The 20,488-nt window shown below is 40.3% G+C and overlaps 1 protein-coding gene across 1 annotated transcript in view; it reads right to left on the reverse strand.

The window, feature by feature from the left end:
- The window catches only part of LOC141436422 (protein Aster-B-like), a 56,584-nt gene that overhangs the window by 10,720 nt on the left and 25,376 nt on the right, over positions 1–20,488 (reverse strand). Inside the window, 6 exon segments of the mRNA XM_074099408.1 lie at positions 114–306; positions 1,358–1,465; positions 2,618–2,777; positions 3,849–3,939; positions 9,136–9,235; positions 17,106–17,216. Of these exon segments, the coding sequence (XP_073955509.1) occupies positions 114–306; positions 1,358–1,465; positions 2,618–2,777; positions 3,849–3,939; positions 9,136–9,235; positions 17,106–17,216 (763 nt within the window).

Raw genomic sequence — 20,488 nt, forward strand, 5'->3', positions numbered from 1 at the left:
TTAATTCTCATCAAATTTTTATGGATCAATCGAGAACACTAACAAAAATGCGACGTCGCCAGCTCAGCAGGCACAGACGCTCTTAAAAGCAAGATGACAAAGTCCAAACCAACCTTTCACCATGGGCCACATGTTTTTCTTGTAGCGGACGTGCGCGTAAAACTCTAAGTTCGTCGAATGTTCTGTGACCCTCGTCATGCAGTAATGCACCTCGACGGTGAAGTAGTCCGCGTAAGGGATGCCCGCGTTCTCTGATGAACAGTCGATGGAGTACTGGTGCCCGGGAGCGGAGCATTTGTTCATCACCTGGGGAAGGAGAGCAGGGTACCTTAGATTAACGCCATCATCATCAGCCAGAAGACGTCTTCTTCGAACCGGGATGTGTGATAATAATCGAGCTCTAAAAGTCTAAAAAGCCGTGGTGTAGAGATGGGTAACTCCGGATCTGAAGATTCAAAAGAGTCCGATCCTTAAGCGGATCCGAATCCCTTATTGACTCCTTTCAAATCTTATCGACTCCGAGGAATTACTAACTCCGAGCAACCTATTGGATCGAGCGACTCGCGATCGGCGATTCAGCACTCACTTCACTTTCGTTCAATCACGTCGGATCGGATATGTGCCGTCCCGCTCGCGCTAATAGCATTTATTACGAGAGGAAGAAGGATAGTATGATAACAATTTCAGAGCCGCTCCCCGGAGCCGGTTCGCCAGTAGTAAGTATATCCGAAGTGACTCACAGATTCAAAAGAGTCATTAGGACGAATCGGTACTTCAGTACATCGGTACCGAACCGAGCCGGATCGGCCGTAGACAAACTAATAATCGCTCGAAAGAACCGGGATAAAGGAGTCGGAGTCGATAAGCGGATTCGGTGGTACCGATACCGGAGCTGGATTTAGTAAATCAGATCCCTTGTTGGAGTCGAGATTACCCATGTCTACCGTGGTGACCTAGTTGTTTGAACTATGGTCTATCAAGCAGAGGATGGTGGATTCAAACCTGAGCTCGCCATAAGTTTCTTGAAATTTATGTACGAAATTATAGTCACCTGTTCTTCATTCTGTTCAGTATTGCCATATGTTGGAGTTCTAGTTTCTCGATTATTTTAATTTAAGTAAGCTGTTCACACTGTACTTTCCTTTCAGTTCATTCATTCATAAAGGATGGTGCTGATGAAGCAAACAAATAATACAACCGGATTTCAACCTCCCTCTTTTGGAATTCTAACCTCCTCAGACCCCGCGTCAAATTTTAAACTTAACGGCAATCAAGATAAGTTGACATTTGGTTACACATTATGTCCAAAATTTTGTACGCTGGGTCTTAGGAGGTTCAAAATAGTAAGCCGGCTTACCTGTGTTTCGGTGACGTGCACCTCCTTGGGTCCGATGGGCCCCGACGTGAGCCCCAGCGTGTAGCTGACCTGCCGGCACTTCTGCCCCCCCACCTGCTGCCAGGGCGCCTGCGAACCCAATGACACTTTAAAACCGGTACCGTATCTCAGTCGGCAAAAATGGAACCCTAAGGCTAAGTTCAGATGACAAGCGCTTACCGCGCGTTTGGATAACGCGCGTTTACAACTACTTACATTTTATTCAGGCTGTACGCATGCTAACGATGTTAAAACGCTCGTAAAATGCATGCATACCCCACCCCAGTCACCTAACATGTTCGCTCTAAGTAAAATCAACATTAATTCAAATAAGCAATTTTTAAGCATTAAAAATTAGGTCAGGTAATCTGGAAATATATTCTTCTATAATCCACCAAAATTTATCACCGCGACAGTCAAATTTTATAAAAAATAATATCTAATAATTCTGTAAAAATCAGGCGAAATTGCCATAAGCCTATTTACTTCTCATTTATTAGTTTTATTTATGGTCTTTGTAATGTAAAATCCACTTATGTTTTCAAAGGAACTTAAAAAAAGGCTTCATATTTTCAAAAGTAAAAAATTAAAAATTAATTACCATAGTGGCATAAAAGGAAAGTATAGTTAGTTACGGTTTAGGTATGTCTTATTAGGCACGTTAGCCTTGAGAATTTTTGTACCTTTTTTTGCTGCTAATGTTATATTGTACGTAATTTCCAAACACATCTATTGTTGGATTTTAAATGATTTTTTTTAACATCCAATTTCTTGATAATATGTAACTTAGAAAATCGTATTTTATTTTTTTTCCTAATAGAAATTAGACGTATTACGAAATAATTATTTAAGTGTTTTTTTTATATTTCCTGTTAGATATATTGGTGGATTCAGCTTGCAGGTCCAAAAATTGAATTAAGGTGCGACCAAACCGCTGCTTAACCTTTAAACCGCCTCGGTCGGCTACATCCACAGCCGACAAAACATTTTTTTTCTGAAAATCGTTCCATATGCGCCACGAAATGTCGACATGGCCACTATGGCACTTTTTCAGCTGTCGTGGCGGTCAAAGGGTTAAAAAACGGTGACGGCACGGAATCGCAGTGACGCACCGTATGCGCACCGTTTTTTTTTGCATGCTTTCCACACCGCTGCTTAAAGTTAAAACAGATGTCTTATAGCATCACAAATGTGTAAGAAACGATATAAATTATAGGCCAAACGATATCCCCACGAGCTAACCTGCACGTAGTCAGTGGTGGCTCTGGCCGCGAGCAGCTCCAGATTGAACTTCGAGTTGGTGAATATCATGGTGAACATCTGGTCGATGGGGAACGGGAACTCGTGCCGCAGCAGCAGCCGCCCCGTGTGAGGGTTGGAGCACTTCTCCAGCCCGCCGCCGCTGCACACAATATTCACTTACAACCACTGGCCTTTTAACCCCTTATATTTCACACAGGTGCACTTAAGCTCCGAAAAAAAAATAGAAAAAAACCTCTTATAGAGCAAGACTTTCTTCCAAAGCCAAAGTTCGCATACTCTTCGCTAGTCATACCAAATTCAAATCATTTATTCAGTAAATAGGCCGCAATGGGCACTTTACACGTCATTTTTGAAACTACCAGCGCTTTCGGAAAGACCATCATTGCCAAGAAGAATGCGCCGCAAGAAACTTGGCAGAAAGTCATTTTTTTCAACATAAAAAGTGTAGACTGCTTCCACCGTCATAAATAAAAAAAAAACTGAAATTTACATTTCAGGTCAAGTAACCATTAAGCTTTTGGATTCCGAAGGCAAGCTCAAGTCTGCCGCCCCCAAAGTTATCTCACACGCACTCATGTCATGCTCTAAAAGCAGAGCAGTTGTACCGTAATATATGTCCGAATTATCGTTTGTCATAATTTTTTTTTTCCCACTGTAACCTTAATTTATTTATAGGTTAGGTTAGGTCTGTTCATTCCGAGCAATTATTGGATTCAGAGAAAAGAGTTATGACAAACGATCATTCTGACAAACATTATAGGTATTCGGACTGTCAATGAGTATGCTAGCTGATATGGACCCCTCTAAAATTCCTGTTGAACTATAGTTACTAAACAGACTTTAACAACTGGATTTTATCTTCTTAATATTTTATGTATGACAGTTACGACTAACCAAATTATACTTCAAGTTATATATAGATAGTGCCACCAGAGTTGAGGCAACGCACACAAGAACGCCATGTAATGACAGCAGGATTTTGACCTTAACTCATTCATTTCATTCATTCTCCTTTTGTGTGTGTAATCTAATCATTCACTACAACTTTGGAGGCACCACCTATACTCGTATACAGTGAACCTATTCCATTCCTGGGCCACCATGGAAACTTGCCATAGAACCTAAAAAAAAACATGTCGATGGTGGCCTAGGACTCAAATTGGTTGCCAATAGCTGTGTCTCATTCAAACAGCTTGCAACATGTTCTTACTTGTGCGGCTTGTCAGGCTCGGAGTCACTCGTGTCGGACATGTCCGTGGGCAGGGCGTCGCCGTCCGCGCCCAGTTCGCCGCCGTTGGACACTGCAACAGGTCCTATTGTTAGTTAGAGGATTGAGGCTCAATGAGGGCTATCGCGAATGAATTCGCCGCTAGAGGCGCTAGTGTAGCGTGAGGTCTCCGAAATGTCAAATCTCATAGTTTTTGGGTGAGCTACGCGGGTTTATTTATAATTAGAATAATTTTGTGAATATTTTGCAATATCTGAAATTAATTATGGCAAATATGCGTTCCGGGGCAATGAATGTCTGTGTTTTGAGACAGTTTTGTCTTTCGGAAACCTTTGTCCTCTCTTTTTTCCGAACAAAACGGGGACTTTGCAACACTGTGGCATGCTCGATATTTTTATGCTACGGTTTAAAGGTGTATTAAATATGATTTTAATCTAAACTTTGTATTCACGCCCGTAATAACAGACTTTGAAAGCCATACTTAAAAACCTCACGCAACAGTGCGCCATCTAGTGAGACAAAAAACGATAGCCCTCATTCAGAACGACAGCGTGCTAGCTTGATTTTATGTTCAACAGGTTCACAGTCCGACGAGGCACATGTCCCTCATGGGTGGTTTCACTGGTACGTCCATGTGGCAAATATGCCTCATGGCAATGAAGTATCTTAACCCTTAATTTGGCAAGGAATAAAAATATCGAAATAAGGTTAGAATTATAGTTTTTTGGGGTAATTATGTTGTCATATACACGGTAAAAATAGTAAAAAAAATCAAATGTCAATAGTTTTCAGAAAAACGTATGTCAAGTATGCTGGACGTTGCCAACTGGGCAGAGGACAGGACAATTGTTTCAATGTCTAGTATACTGGCCATTGCCAAAGATATGTAGTTTCCCGATTATTTGTTTTTAATCAAGCAAAAGTATACAAAATGTAAAATATTTATTAGAAAATCACTTTAAACAATCAACAGACTTACAATTGTTACATTCAGCTTATTTTAAAATTTTGTCGAGAAAAAATACAAAAAATTTAAAATATTAACAATTTTCTGACAATCAAGACTGACAAACAAGTATCACTATCATGAGATCATTTTTATACTAAACCTATAAATCTTCTTCCATACTTTTTGAACCAAGTCATAAGTCAGTCTTTTAAAATGAGCACAATAGACAAATCTTTTATTTACAATAGCGGAATGATAATAAATTTAGTATACTTCTACTTTGAAAATAATCATACTCTCAATGGAAATAATTAAAAAAAAAGACGCCTTCATTGCCAAAAAAAAGTCTAAGTAACTTATCATACCGCTCTTGTAATTAATAACAAAGACTACATTACTTTCAAGAACAAGCCGGCTTCCGAAAAGGCTATAGTACCGTAGACCACATACATGCGTTGCGGTAGGTTATACAGAAGACCGAAGAGTATAACCTCCCCCTTTGCCTTGCATTTGTGGACTACGAGAAAGCCTTCGATTCGATCGAGACTTGGGCTGTGCTGCAGGCTCGCCAGCGGTGCCAAGTTGACTACCGGTATATCGAAGTGTTGAAGTGTCTGTACGAAAACGCCACTATGTCCGTCCGACTACAGGACCAGAGCACGAAGCCTATTCCTCTGCAGCGGGGAGTCAGACAAGGAGATGTGATCTCTCCGAAACTGTTCACCGCTGCATTGGAGGATGCTTTTAAGGTTTTGGACTGGAAGAACGAGGCATCAACATTAATGGCGAGTACTTCACTCACCTTCGATTCGCCGACAATATTGTAGTCATGGCTGAGACCATAGAGGAACTCAGTGCTATGCTCGCTGACTTCAGCAAAGTTTCCGACCGAGTTGGCCTGAGAATGAACATGGGCAAGACAAAAGTCATGTCTAATGTCCATGTTGTGCCAACTCCCGTAATAGTCGGAGGCTCTGCGCTCGAAGTTGTTGACGAGTATGTATACCTAGGACAAACGGTCCAGTTAGGTAGGTCCAACTTCGAGAAAGAGATCACTCGTCGAATCCGACTCGGCTGGGCAGCGTTCGGGAGCTTCGCAGTGTCTTTTCATCCAAATTACTGCAGTGTTTGACCAGTGTGTGTTGCCAGTGATGACATATGGATCTGAGACGTGGGCGCTAACGATGGGCCTCATGAGGAAGCTTAGCTCATGAGGAAAGTCACTCAAAGGGCTATGGAGAGGGCTATGCTCGGGGTTTCTCTGCGGGATAGAATCAGAAATGATGATATCCGCAGTAGAACTAAGGTTACCGACATAGCCCGAAGAATTACGAAACTGAAGTGGCAATGGGCGGGGCACATTGCTCGCAGGACTGATGGCCGATGGGGTCAAAAGGTTCTCGAATGGCAGGTGTTCAAAGTCAAAGTCAATGTCAAAATATCTTTATTCAATTTAGGCTGTAACAAGCACTTATGAATGTCAAAAAAAACCTACCACCGGTTCGGAAAAACCTCTGTTGAGAAGAATCCGGCAAGAAACTCAACGAGGTATTTTTTTTATTAACACATGTGATGCGGAAGGTTTAGCAGGAGATGCCAATAATGGAATAGACGACAGACTGGGTATATTCTCGTAATTTATTTCCCCATTAAGTGGTATAACCTCTCGTATTATAGGTGATAGAAGATTTACTTCACAGTTATTACTTTGGTTTGTATCTATATCTTTGTCAGAATCTTCTCCAAGTAAATTGAGTCGTTCCAATGAGGAATTAATAGTAGGAGCATCTGGAGAAGTGCTATTTCTTCTCAACTGTGATATTTCTTCTTGATCTGAACTAGAACTGTCTATATCTGATATTGCATTGACTCGTGGAATCAATCCGACAAGTTTTCGGCCTCTCGAAAAGTTGTGGATGACCTGAGACCAAACGATTTAATAATTAATTACCCATTTCTATGACTACAAAACTTACAGGTAGCTTTTTCGGTCATTTCAAAGCCAAAAATTTCAAAAATGGCAACCGATTTTGAAATCTTGCTAAGAATGACCGCTAGAAAACTTGTTTTCAAATTAAAAAAAAAACACATTCAATCAGTTCACATCGGTTCACTCGTTTAAGAGCTACGTTGCCATAGACAGACAGACAAGACCTACACACAGACACACATATACCGGTTAAACTTATAAAAGTAGTTTTTATTTCACTTTACTCATATTTGGCAAAGTGTATTATACTGGACATGACAGAAGTTTATAAAAAACTACATCATTGGCATTGGGAAGTATGCTGGACATAGCAAAAGCAAGTTAAAACGTTGCGTAGTTGACAACGGAAGTATAATGGACGTTATATTTGGAAAAGTTAAACACACAAACAGAACGTGTTCTTAATGTCAACTATAGTGAAATATGTTTTTTAATTATTACTTAATATCACAATGGCAATAACTCATAACAATTTCATACAAAACCAAGAAAAAAAAACCACTTGTCGGGAGCCCGCTAGACGCGACCTTCCTCCTCTGCATCTTGGCGGTCATTGACGAACACTTAGCGCTCCCACCGGCTTGATACATTTTTTGGTGAAATAATATTAGCATTTAATTAATTTATGCTACTTAAAAAAAACTCCATGTTTTAATATTACGTGTAGATTTATTTTTTTAGAATGTCCAGTATTCTTCTCGGTGCCAAATTAAGGGTTAATCTAATTTTTATGAGCGTTTAATGTCATTATTACAGTGGGGACCTTCTTTAGGCTGGCACATTGCTTCGGGACTGCGATTTGCGAACCTGTTAACTAACCGCCCCGTCCCGGTCTGTATTGTCACGATGTGTGCGACAGATGATGATGAAGAGAGGATAAAGACAGGAGATGTTCAAGATGTTTATTAAGTGTAAGATAGAAGGCACAATTGTGCCTAGATTGTGTGTTAGTTGTGTTAGAGGGTTAAGTAAAACAGGATACAAATGTGTGATGAAACTGGTTATAAAACACTGTAATTATCTGCACTGAGAAACTGTAATGATATACATATGATCGAATAGGTATTGATGTCAAAATAATAAAAATATTTAGCACGTCCTTATAGTACGGCTGATGATCGCAGAAGAAATTTTGACAGTGCTGAAATTGAAAGTATTATTATTCCGCTTAATGGCGGCCTTAAGGCTTGGGCCTTTTTGACTTTTGTTTTGAGTCTTAGAGTATAAAATGACAAGTTTACAGCGGAGGTCTTTAATTGAAAGTAAGTACAGTGAATATTCGAAAATTGATATTTGAATTGAATTTTTAAAACGAACCAAAACATGAAATGAGGAAGGTTAACAATCGACAAGGCTTGATCAGCCTCAGCAGTGTATGTCTGTCTGGCGTACCTAGCGGTCACGCGCGTCCCGCCCCCCTCCACCTGTCTGTGCTGTACGTACCTAGCGGCGGCGACGCGCCCCGGGCGTGGCCGCCGCGGCGCTCGCGCGGCTCGTCCCGCGCGTCCCCGCCCCCCTCCACCTGTCTGTGCTGTACCGTACCTAGCGGCGGCGAGGCGTCCCGGGCGTGGCCGACGCGGCGCTCGCGCGGCTCGTCACGCGCGTCCCCGCCCCCTCCACCTGTCTGTGCTGTACCGTACCTAGCGGCGGCGACGCGTCCCGGGCGTGGCCGACGCGGCGCTCGCGCGGGCTCGTCACGCGCGTCCCCGCCCCCTCCACCTGTCTGTGCTGTACCGTACCTAGCGGCGGCGACGCGTCCCGGGCGTGGGCCGACGCGGCGCTCGCGCGGCTCGTCACGCGCGTCCCCGCCCCCTCCACCTGTCTGTGCTGTACCGTACCTAGCGGCGGCGACGCGTCCCGGGCGTGGCCGACGCGGCGCTCGCGCGGCTCGTCACGCGCGTCCCCGCCCCCCTCCACCTGTCTGTGCTGTACCGTACCTAGCGGCGGCGACGCGTCCGCGGCGTGGCCGACGCGGCGCTCGGCGCGGCTCGTCACGCGCGTCCCGCCCCCTCCACCTGTCTGTGCTGTACCGTACCTAGCGGCGGCGACGCGTCCCGGGCGTGGCCGACGCGGCGCTCGCGCGGCTCGTCACGCGCGTCCCCGCCCCCTCCACCTGTCTGTGCTGTACCGTACCTAGCGGCGGCGACGCGTCCCGGGCGTGGCCGACGCGGCGCTCGCGCGGCTCGTCACGCGCGTCCCCGCCCCCTCCACCTGTCTGTGCTGTACCGTACCTAGCGGCGGCGACGCGTCCCGGGCGTGGCCGACGCGGCGCTCGCGCGGCTCGTCACGCGCGTCCCCGCCCCCCTCCACCTGTCTGTGCTGTACCGTACCTAGCGGCGGCGACGCGTCCCGGGCGTGGCCGACGCGGCGCTCGCGCGGCTCGTCACGCGCGTCCCCGCCCGCCTCCATCGACGACGTCTCCGCCAACTCCTGAAACGGACATTATAATTGTTCTCCATAGAATCCAGAATGAGTGCCAGATTTTCTGTAGAAGGCTAGTTTTAGTTTTTAGTATTAAAAACTAAAACAGGCCAGGTTGCAACAGCAATTGAGCAGCATGAAAAAATATTCTGCATATGAAAAAATGTGCAGAATTTATAAACATAGTTTACAGAATTTTTGACCAGGTTCGATTGACGGTTATTTTTTATTAAATCTAAAATCGAAGCCATGGTTCCTAAGAACAGATTACGCTACCTCTCATAGTTTCTGATTTCTCCCTACTGACCCATTTGGATTGATCATCCTGTATAGTTATAGGTATATTATGTTTATAACTAATGAACGATATAAAAAGCAAAACGTACAAACCTTGATTTTCTTTTTAAATAAATAAATATCACGGGACAATTCACACCAATTGACCTAGTCCCAAAGTAAGCTTAGCAAAGCTTGTGTTATGGGTACTAAGCAACGGATAAATATAATTATATAGATAGATACATACTTAAATACATATTAAACACCCAAGACCCGAGAACAAAACATTCGTATTTTCATACAAATATCTGCCCCGACACGGGAATCGAACCCGGGACCTCAAGCTTCGTAGTCAGGTTCTCTAACCACTAGGCCATCTGGTCGTCTGGTCGTTTTATTGACGACATATCATATACATTTTGATCCTGTTTTTATTGGAATTTTATTTTTCTTGACGATCTTTTTGTGAATCCATCTATCTATTAAAAATGGTTCAAAATCAGTTACTTAACGTTTATTGTTTGGAAATCATTATGAAAAAGCTGATTTTCGATTTTTACTTCACAAACCTCTTAACAATTTATTTATTTTAAAGTTAGCTATTTATTTACAAGGCCATTAAAACGACCTTGCGTAGACTTCTGTGACTCACTGCGGCTTTAAGCAGGCAGGTCATCTGATGGGAAGAAATCCCCGCCGAACATGGACACTCGACATAAATTGAGTTACGGATGCGTTGCCGGCAATTCGAGAAAAGAGTTGTACCGGTCCGGAAATATTGGCGCAGCAAGCTGATTGCAAAGTTTCGCCGTGCATAAAAGTGTGTTTGTTTGTATTGTGTTCACATCTTAAATACTTTTTTTAAGACACAGAACTCTTAAATTGTTCGTGGTAGCAATAGTTTAAGAGTTTAGAATTAACTAGACTTTACCCCCGGCTTCGCACGCGTAAACTATTCGATCTGGTACCATTGAAATTCCGGGATTTTATAAAATTCCCCTGGGAATTCCCAAAATTTATATCGTGGTCTTCATTGAGGTTGTGTTAAGAACAACTGTCCAAAATTTAAAGACTCTAAACCAAGCGGTTGAAATTTCAAGATTAGATCCCTATCCCGTGGGAATATCGGGATAAAAAGAAGCCTATGTGTTATTCCAGATATCCAGCTATATACATGCCGAATTTCATCCAAATCTGTCCAGCCGTTTTAGCGTAAAGGAGTAACAATCATACACACACACAAACTTTCGCATTTATAATATTAGTAGGATGTTATGTAAAGTTTGCGCTAACTTGACATTCGTTTTGTCTTTATTTTTCTCTTCGTTATTTGGCTTTGCCAGACACAGACAAAAATAAGGAAATTAAAAGTAGACAACAATTTCGCGACCTCCGCTGTAAACTTGTCATTTTATACTCTAACAGCCTTATTCATAAAAAATCCTTAATTGAGGTTTGATCGGTCTGTTACTTAGCAGACTGATTAAGCTTGTTAGACGGTTGTCAAGAAGTATGATTCATAAACGCTTGCTAGCAGTCTGCTAGTTGTTGAGCCGCTGATAGACTGATTAGACTCGTTATGTTGGCCACCTTGACAAATCAAAGACAAAAATGGCCTAATCAATAATAAAAAAAAAAAGTTGACAGCAGTGACAGCAAATTTGCAGGAAAAAAATAAAAAGCGAGAAGTTTGTTTTCCCGCCATTTCCGATCCGCATGTTTATGTTGTGCAAAAAGCCATAATTGTGTTAATCATCCTATTTTTTTTTTCATACTTATTGTTAATTTATTGCTGCTAATTTAGAGGATTTTTAAATACAAATTCCTGAAAATATTTTTTCCTGGTTTTTTTTTAATCTTTGCGTAACTTCACCCTTCACTAAAATATCTTCGGTATGGTTTTTTGCTCTTGTCCAAGTCAGCTGTTCAAACTTGTGGCGGCCATTTTGTGACTTAGCAGGGAGATAAAGGAGGGTCTACGGTCCGCTAACTTTAGCAGAGCCTTGATCGACTGATTAGCGCTAACAGACGTTTATGAATCATGTTTTTTAGCATCGGGCCTTCAAGGAGCCTTCAAGGAGGCTCTAACTTTTTATGAATAAGGCTGTAAGACTCAAAACAAAAGTCAAAAAAATATATTTTTAAGTATAACATTTAGCTCCTGCTAAAATAACGTAATAATTATTTCCAATCAAACAACAAAGGATCCGTAAAAACCACTATTAGGTAAATATGATAATTAACTAATTAACATATTATGAATAGACGCTATAATTGCTAAGTCATTGACCATTCCATAGTAATAACTGACAACACATACAAAAACAAACGCAGAAAAAGGGTAGAACCGACAACCCACCTTAAGTAACTTTTAAAACAGCAGAGGATCGTGACTTCAAATCGTATCAAATTTCGATTTTGTCCGGTTTTGTTTTTTGATGTATGAAATAAAATAGCTTATTTTATTTCGAAAGCAACAAAGAAATCACTTATTCGTGACATAAAGAGAAGAGGGAAGAAGTAAAAATAAATAAAAATACGTTTCACGTAGACAACCTATTTATGTAAATGTTAGACGAGCTACTTAGAATAGATTAGCTTAGGTTTTTTTTTTAATTTGACTGAAAATTCGATGGCTTCAGTACAATTGAAATTATATGAAATAAAAATAATTTGACAAAACTTTACACTATGATAAAAACAAAAAACAAAGACGTAACGCCTAAGTGTCCTGGTAAAATGTAATAATATTTCTTATTGTATTTTTTCTTGTATTTTGGTATGCCTTAAGAAGGCTCTTTAGATTCTGTTAAAACAAGAGATCCAAGTAACTTGGACTATTAACGTAGCTAAATTTATTATTATACAAAGATGCGTGGAAACTTCAATAGTAATGTAAAACCAGCTGTCAAAATAAGAACCATTGTTATTACTCACAACATCTCACATACAAATTACTCCGCCTACTCAAAATAAAGACAAATTAAAAAATAACAATTGAACATGCAATAAGACATCATCATCAACATCATCAGCAGACAGACGTATACAGGGAGTCTATGGGGCTTAAGTCCAGGGTTCGATTCTACTCTTATAACTGAGCTACTTTTGTTCTGCTACTTTTTAGAAATAAAAATATGACCTCTTGTTAATTTCATTTTTTTTCAGTAATTTTCAATGCATGCGATACAATACTAAATTGACGGCACATTGATAAATGTTTATCTTAGAGATGTCAAAATAAATGTCAAAAGTTATTTCAAGGCCCCCGTACCAAGAGACAGCGATAACACAGCTATGTCCTAGAGACTGATTTAACAATTAAACTTTGAGGAGCAATGAATGATCTAAAGGTAAACCAAAAATATATGACTATTGTCAAGAGGGCGCTATTGTTCTTATTTATATGGCAATAGTTCAGTATAGTCGGAACAATGACATCTTGACTTGTCTACAACGTTTACCTGTTAGCTCTGATGTTAATTTGGAAAGGTTTCGTAGTGAAATAGATTCATTCCCCAAGCGTTTTTTTTTCAGTAGTTTATTATAATAGTTATTTATGTGGCTGGTGCATAATGAGAGGCATTAAAGTACGAGTGTGTTTTATGAAACGAGCCGAAGGCGAGTTTCATAATAAGATCACACGAGTGTTTTAATGCCTAATTATGTATAGTGTAAACTATGTATTTATCTACATGCATATCATAAGTTTTCTATAATATGTTCAGATATGGCCTGTATTTTGACTTTGACTTTTTGTTATTGTTCAAAGAAACCGCCACAGTGACACTGACAATCATTAAAATTATTGCCAGTGTAAGAAATTAGTTCCAATGAAATTCCGCAACATGGCAGTCATATGTTTCTGGTCAGACTTTAAAAACTTTCTTGAAATGTTACAAAACAAAAGTAGCTTAGTTTTGTGAGTAGAAATAAACCTTGAATTTACAGACCCATGGTCAGAGACACCTCGTATTATTGAACAAAGGCTTCCCGAACTTAGTTGGCCGCAATGATCGACCACTCGCCACTTGCATTCACAAAAAATTTACGTTTTTTGGAAGGGGTATAATTTTATATATTTTTTTATTATTATTTGTTGTTGTAGATACAATCAAATACACACTATTAGCAAATAGCAGGTCCCCATCTATGTATAACGGTGCTTGAGAATAGCCCTGTGACAGACAGACGGACAGCGTAGCGATAATAATAGGGTTCCGTTTGTCACTTTTCAGCAGGGCTACTACTAAACTCGAAGTTCGTGTCGTGCGATCCCTCTCGCTTTCGTATTAAACAGTATAAGTGTCAGAGAGACCGCACGACACGAACTTCGAGTTTCGAGTTTCGTAGTAGCCCAGCAGGTACGGGGAACCCTAAAAATTATGATTTCGTTGTAGAACCGTACCGTTGAAGAACATATATCAAATATAATGATTACTTAAATGAAGACCCAATAACAATCCGAGTAAAGTTGAAATTTGAATGAGATAAGAATAAGTGGAAAAAGAAATCGCCTTTCAATCAAATTCAAATATCGATCGTCCATTTTATGATAAAAAGCGCTTTATTCCAAGAGATGCAAAATATGCTTGGACCGGGCGACTGTAATTTGAATTCAAGGTTACACATGTTCTAAGTAAATTTTGAACGTCTACTCACAAAATGTAAAAAAAAAACTTCCCACAGTATTTCCCGAGAAGCGGTTGAGAAGTGTGATCTGTAGAGAAGAGCCGGACAGACCCTAAACCTAATTAATAACTAATGTTATAAAATGCGAAATTTGAATTTTGTGAAAGAACCTTTCCTCGTCCTAAATATGAAATAATATTGTAAATGTGAAAGTTTGTGATGTAGTAGAAGATAGTTTGGATTAATATATATGTATGTATAGGCTACTTTTTCCCCGATATTCCTACGGGATTGAAATAAAATATTGAAATCTCAACCGCTGGGTTTAGTCATGTAATTTGGCACGCTTATTTTTATTGCAACTTTAATAAATACCAAGTCATAATTTCTGGTGCTAATTCCCACGGATATTTAGTAGAACTTAGGATTTTCAATCCAACCGCTGGAATTACGGCTTACGCGCAAAGCCGCAGGTAAAAACTAGCTAGTTTTAATGTTTTAATGTTTATTTGGGCACAAACGGTACATGGTTCTTAAAAATAAACAAATTACAATTTACATAAACCAATAAAGCTGCCAACACTTACTGATTCATTTAAGTAAAAGTAAAATGAACGGGAAACAAAACTGAAAACAGGTTTGTTGGCTAAACACAAATACGGTTAGCAGTTAATTGAACAAAATTAAATTAACTATTTAAAGATGAAACTGCAAAATTGTAAAATGAATGCTATTAATCCAAAAGGGACAGAATGCCACTCTTGAACTTAACTAAGGATAAATGAAATACATCTACTTGACAGAAATTAGTATTATGGGCTTTACAGGCTCTGTTAATATAAGAGTTAGATTTATATTTTTTCCTTGTGATGGGAACATGAAATAATTTATTGAAAGTACGTAGTAAATGAAAAATGGTCAAACTCACTTTCTTCTTAGACTTCCGTATGATCCTAACCATGTCGCACTAACTTGCTACACTGCGATCCCCATACGCACTGTTTACTTCTAAAGCACGATCTATCAGTTATCAGTTTATCACTATCATATCTCACTCGACACGTCTCTGTTACGGGAAGGACGGCACCGAAATGTTCGCGGGAAACATATCTTGACACACACAGGTGTTCTGATAAGATACGGGCTGGCTGGCGGGCGGTGTTCAGCCGACTGATTCGTACGATGACGTTATGAAAACTGGCCAAGTAGTTTTTTTTTATTTGACTGGATGACAAACGAGCAAGTGGGTCTCCTGATGGTAAAAGATCACCACCGCCCATAAACAAAATTGACTAATCACGAGTACTTAGATACGCGCCACTGTGGCGCGCAGGGCGTTCGACGGGTTAACACACGTTGTAGAACCCTCTGTGCAAGACTCCGACACTACTTGCTACCACCATCTTGCTCGCTAATCCTGCCGTGAAGCAGCAGTACTTGCACTGTTGTGTTTCGGCGTGGAGAGTAAGACAGCCGGTGAAATTACTGGCACTTGAGGTATCCCATCTTAGGCCTCTAGGTTGGCAACGCATCTGCAATCCCCCTGGTGTTGCAGGTGTTTATGGGCGGTGGTGATCTCTTACCATCAGGAGACCCACTAACTCGTTTGCCATCCAGACGAAAAAAAAATTTTTTTTTTAAATTGATCTGTGACAGTGAGAGCGACGTTTCGAATAAAAACAATGTGCTAATTTATTTTATAAGAAAAAAATGACGTAATTACATAAAAAAACATAGGAAAGTATGTTGAGTTGCCACAGGGTCTGCGGCTTTAACGTGTGGATTTTTAATTTTAAACTATAAATTTTCAACTTGCTTTTCCGCTGGACCTTGGTGCACGGTGGGACCACACCCACGTCTGTCCGTCACATATACGTTAACACGCAAAAACCACCCTCCTCCTCTGCCACGTAAAACAATAGGTACAGATCTGTTCACTCACGAAGGCGCGCCCCTCCACATTTTATAATTGTAGTTGTAAACGTATCCGCACGACCAGTCCATGTGTGCGTAGCTCGAACGTGTTTTTAGTCGCAAGCGTACCGTCAGTCACGCACACTGAGACTAAGACAACGTGTAAGTACGAGGTTGACTCGTGCACTGCACATTGATAATTGGCATTGGTCTCAAAAAAACAATGTTTATTATTTTATTTTATTTTTCATAAAATAGGCGAATTTAAGACACTTATTTGAAGGATTTTGGTTTTGTTTGCGTTTTAAATTTTTTACCCTATTTAGAAGTTAACGGAATTATAGCCAACCATAGTTGCCATGGAGTTAAAAACTACGTTTATCTACATGCATATCCTTCCCTATATACTTCCCTATTATATGTTCAGAAACGACTATCAAATGGCCTTTATTAAGAAACCTGGTATCTGCGGGTGCATCTTAATGTTCACATTAAAGTAACTGCATCTTAATGTTTACATTAAAGTATCGGTAATACTTTTTTTAACAATGCATATCTGTACATATTGTAGAAAACTTGTAGATAATAATTATTATAAATAAAACTTTAGTTTTTTATTATCTGTTTTATTTAAGCTTTGGTGGGTACTTCAAACTAGTTATCAGTAACACTAACTTAAAAATACAGGCCATATCTGAACATATTATAGAAAACTTATGATATGCATGTCGATAAAGTTATGTACGCGGCTATACATAATAAGGCATTATGCACCAGCCACATAAATAACTATTTTCGTTGCCCATCACAATTATTTAAAAAAACGTAGTGTCTTCTGTCACCTGGCAGTGTTAGAATTAGGCGGATTAGTTATATAACGTTTATTTACGACGAAAGTCAAACAAAGGTCAAACGTTATTTTGCAAATATACACACGATCAATTAGTATTTTTTTTACAAAAAATGTTATAAAATAATTTAATAAACCTATTCCTCGAAATGGTTTTGGAATTAGACCACATTGTAAAAAAAGTAATCAATGCGAGCTTATTACCTCAGAGGCGTTGTCGGCGACGTATCCTAGTATGGGGTCGTCGGGCGGCTCCCGCGAGTAGCCCTCGTCGTCGGAGTTGAAGCCGAGCTCTTCGCCGTAACACGTGTGCACCTGGAATAAGACAGACACACTTAACACGCTGACAATACGGTGTTTGACAACTCCTGAATTTGCCATGTCTTTAAATATTATTATGAAAATATAGGTAGGTATACAGACAGAGGTATAGTGATTATTTGAAAAATCTATTTATTTATTATTCGACTGGATGGCAAACGAGCAAGTGGGTCTCCTGATGGTAAGAGATCACCACCGCCCATAGACAATTGCAACACCAGGGTATTGCAGATGCGTTGCCAACCTAGAGGCCTAAGATGGAATACCTTAAGCGCTGGTTATTTCACCGGCTGTCTTACTCTCCACGCCGAAACACAACAGTGCAAGCACTGCTGCTTCACGGCAGGATTAGCAAGCAAGATGGTGGTAGCAATCCGGGCGGACCTTGCACAAGGTCCTACCACCTGCATAAGCATAAGTATACCTGTCTCTTTCTCAAATGATTTCTCTATGCAGGAAGTATGGCGCTACGTGCGTGTGATGTCGAATTTCAAACCTTTATAAGTCTGTTATTTTGGAAAGCCGTGGTGGCCGAGTGATATGAACTATGTCCTCTTAAGGCTGAACCGATTTTTATTAATAGGCAAGACCCACCGCGAGAAGAAACGGTCACGAAAAAAGTCACGTAAAAAAAAACCGCACCGAAATCGGTCCATCCGTTCGATAGCTAAGATACCACAGATAGAGACATTGGCGTCAAACTTTTTGGATTTTATTAGAGCTCATAAGTGCCAGTTCATAGTCTAAATCGAATAAGGATATTTTCACATTGACTTTTGTCTTTACCGCCGAGAACATTCTGTATATTGCAGCAACCATGTAACAGATATTGTGCTCTCGCAAGTTCATAATTGCCTGGGTATTAACACTAATTTACAGCAGCCAGTACAACCGGCATGAAACACGAAACGGTACAGTCAAGTTCAAAAATAAGTTCATACGAAACGATTAAAATAATTGGATAGTTCAAACTATTTACGGCCGGATTTGACGACCGTATGGCCAAGTGGTTAGAGAACCTGACTACGAAGCTTGAAGTCCCGGGTTCGATTCCCGGCCGGAGCAGATATTTGTATGAATAATACGAATGTTTGTTCTCGGGTCTTGGATGTTTAATATGTATTTAAGTATGTATTTATCTATGTAAGTATGTTTATCCGTTGCCTAGTATCCATAGTACAAGCTTTGCTCAGTTTGGGACTAATTATTATTTAGCAATAACAAAATCCTGAAAATAGTTAAAGCGCAATAGTTCTCATTTCCTGGTAAAAAAACGTCCTAAAATCTACTAATGTGATTAATACAGATAAAAAAATAAAAAATAATCTATTGCCACAAAATAATTACCACATAATTACATACTTAGTCGAGTTGAATTGACGCGGCTTCGCCCGCGTGGTATTCGGTTATCGCGCGCTGTTCCCTCGGGAACTGTGCATTTTTCCGGGATAAAAAGTAGCCTATGTACATAAACTATCTCTATGCCAAAAATCACGTCGATCCATCGCTCCGTTTCGACGTGAAAGATGGACATAACATACAAACACACACACTTTCGCATTTACAATATTAGTACCTATTAGAAAATTATGTCAATTACCTAGTGATGTATTTTATTGTAAAACTCTTTACTGTACATAAAAAACACATGAAATTAACAGAAAATAGCACAATAACATGTACAAAGGCGAACTTATCACTTAAAGGGATCTCTTCCAGTTAACCTTTGTACGATTGACAGGATATCAGAAACAAGACTTTGACATTAGCTTTGACGTATGTCCTAAATTTAGGACGCTGGGCCTTACGAGGTTAAAATTGGCTTGCAGATCTGGGGTCGAGCAACCGTATTACAGTAAATATACGAGAATTGAATTTTAAACTTCTTAAAACTTTCGCTATTGTTTTGACTTATTTAGACTGCTTTCCTTCCTTTAGCCGCTAACAATTTCCACCTCGTACACCATAATATGGTTAATTTGTTACCTGAATCAATACCAGAGAGTGATACGTGCGCCTGCGACGGCCTTGCTCGCGGGACACAAACTCGGCCACTACGAAAATTCACGCCGCCACGAATGTAAAGTTATGGAGACGGCGTAGTGGAGACACCAGCCCCATAAAGTTATACTATACATTGAAACACTCGCTATCCCAGAGACGAGATCGAGCTAATCTAACGAATTTCGAAATCAGAGCAGTTTCCGAGCTTCCCAAAATAAATAAATAAATAATTATCATAGGACGCTTAACACCAATTGACCTAGTCCCAAACTAAGCAAAACTTGAATTCAAATTCAAATTTAAATGATTTATTCAGTAAATAGGCCGCAATGGGCACTTTTACACGTCATTTTTTTATACTACCAGCTCTTTCGGAAAGACCATCATTGCCAAGAAGAATGCGCCGCAAGAAACTTGGCAGAAAGTCATTTTTTCATCAAAATATAATTACAAATAAAATACTTAAAAACTATATTATACAATTAAAGAAAAAAAAAATACAAAAAATAATAATACAGGAAATACAGGGATGTATGGGGTCCCTTAGTTACAATACTAAACACTAACTATATCTAAACTATATCTACGTTCAGTGGAAGTGTACTATTGATACTAGACAAGGAATAAACATACTTATATCCATACTAATATTATAAATGCGAAACGGAGCGACGGAAAATGCACTGTTCCTGAGGGAACCTGAGGGAGGGTGTCTCGACTCCTGTCCAGTGGTGGTGTAGGGGTGTAACACGCAGCACGAAATGCTGAGGATCTGGGTTCGATTCCCAGCGCTGGTCTTTTTTTTTGTTTTTTTTTCTGTGCATCCATGTTTCAAAAAGCCGTGGTGGCCTGGTGGTTTGACCTATCGCCTCTCAAACAGAGGGTCGTGGGTTCAAACCCCGGCTCGCACCTCTGAGTTTTTCCAAATTCATGTGCGGAATTACATTTGAAATTTACCACGAGCTTTGCGGTGAAGGAAAACATCGTGAGGAAACCTGCACAAACCTGCGAAGCAATTCAATGGTGCGTGTGAAGTTCCCAATCCGAACTGGGCTTGCGTGGGAACTATAGCCCAAGCCCTCTTGTTCTGAGAGGAGGCCTGTGCCCAGCAGTGGGACGTATATAGGCTGGGATGGATGATGATGTTTCAGTTTCTATTTTCGTTACAACTATATATGCGCGTGACATCCCGTTCCCGACACGTTCCTATTACAGTTATTGTATGACACGTTGTAGTGGGACCTTTTAGTTCGTCACTAAGA

This window comes from Choristoneura fumiferana, chromosome 16, assembly GCF_025370935.1.
Source record: "Choristoneura fumiferana chromosome 16, NRCan_CFum_1, whole genome shotgun sequence".
Lineage (NCBI taxonomy): Eukaryota > Metazoa > Arthropoda > Insecta > Lepidoptera > Tortricidae > Choristoneura > Choristoneura fumiferana.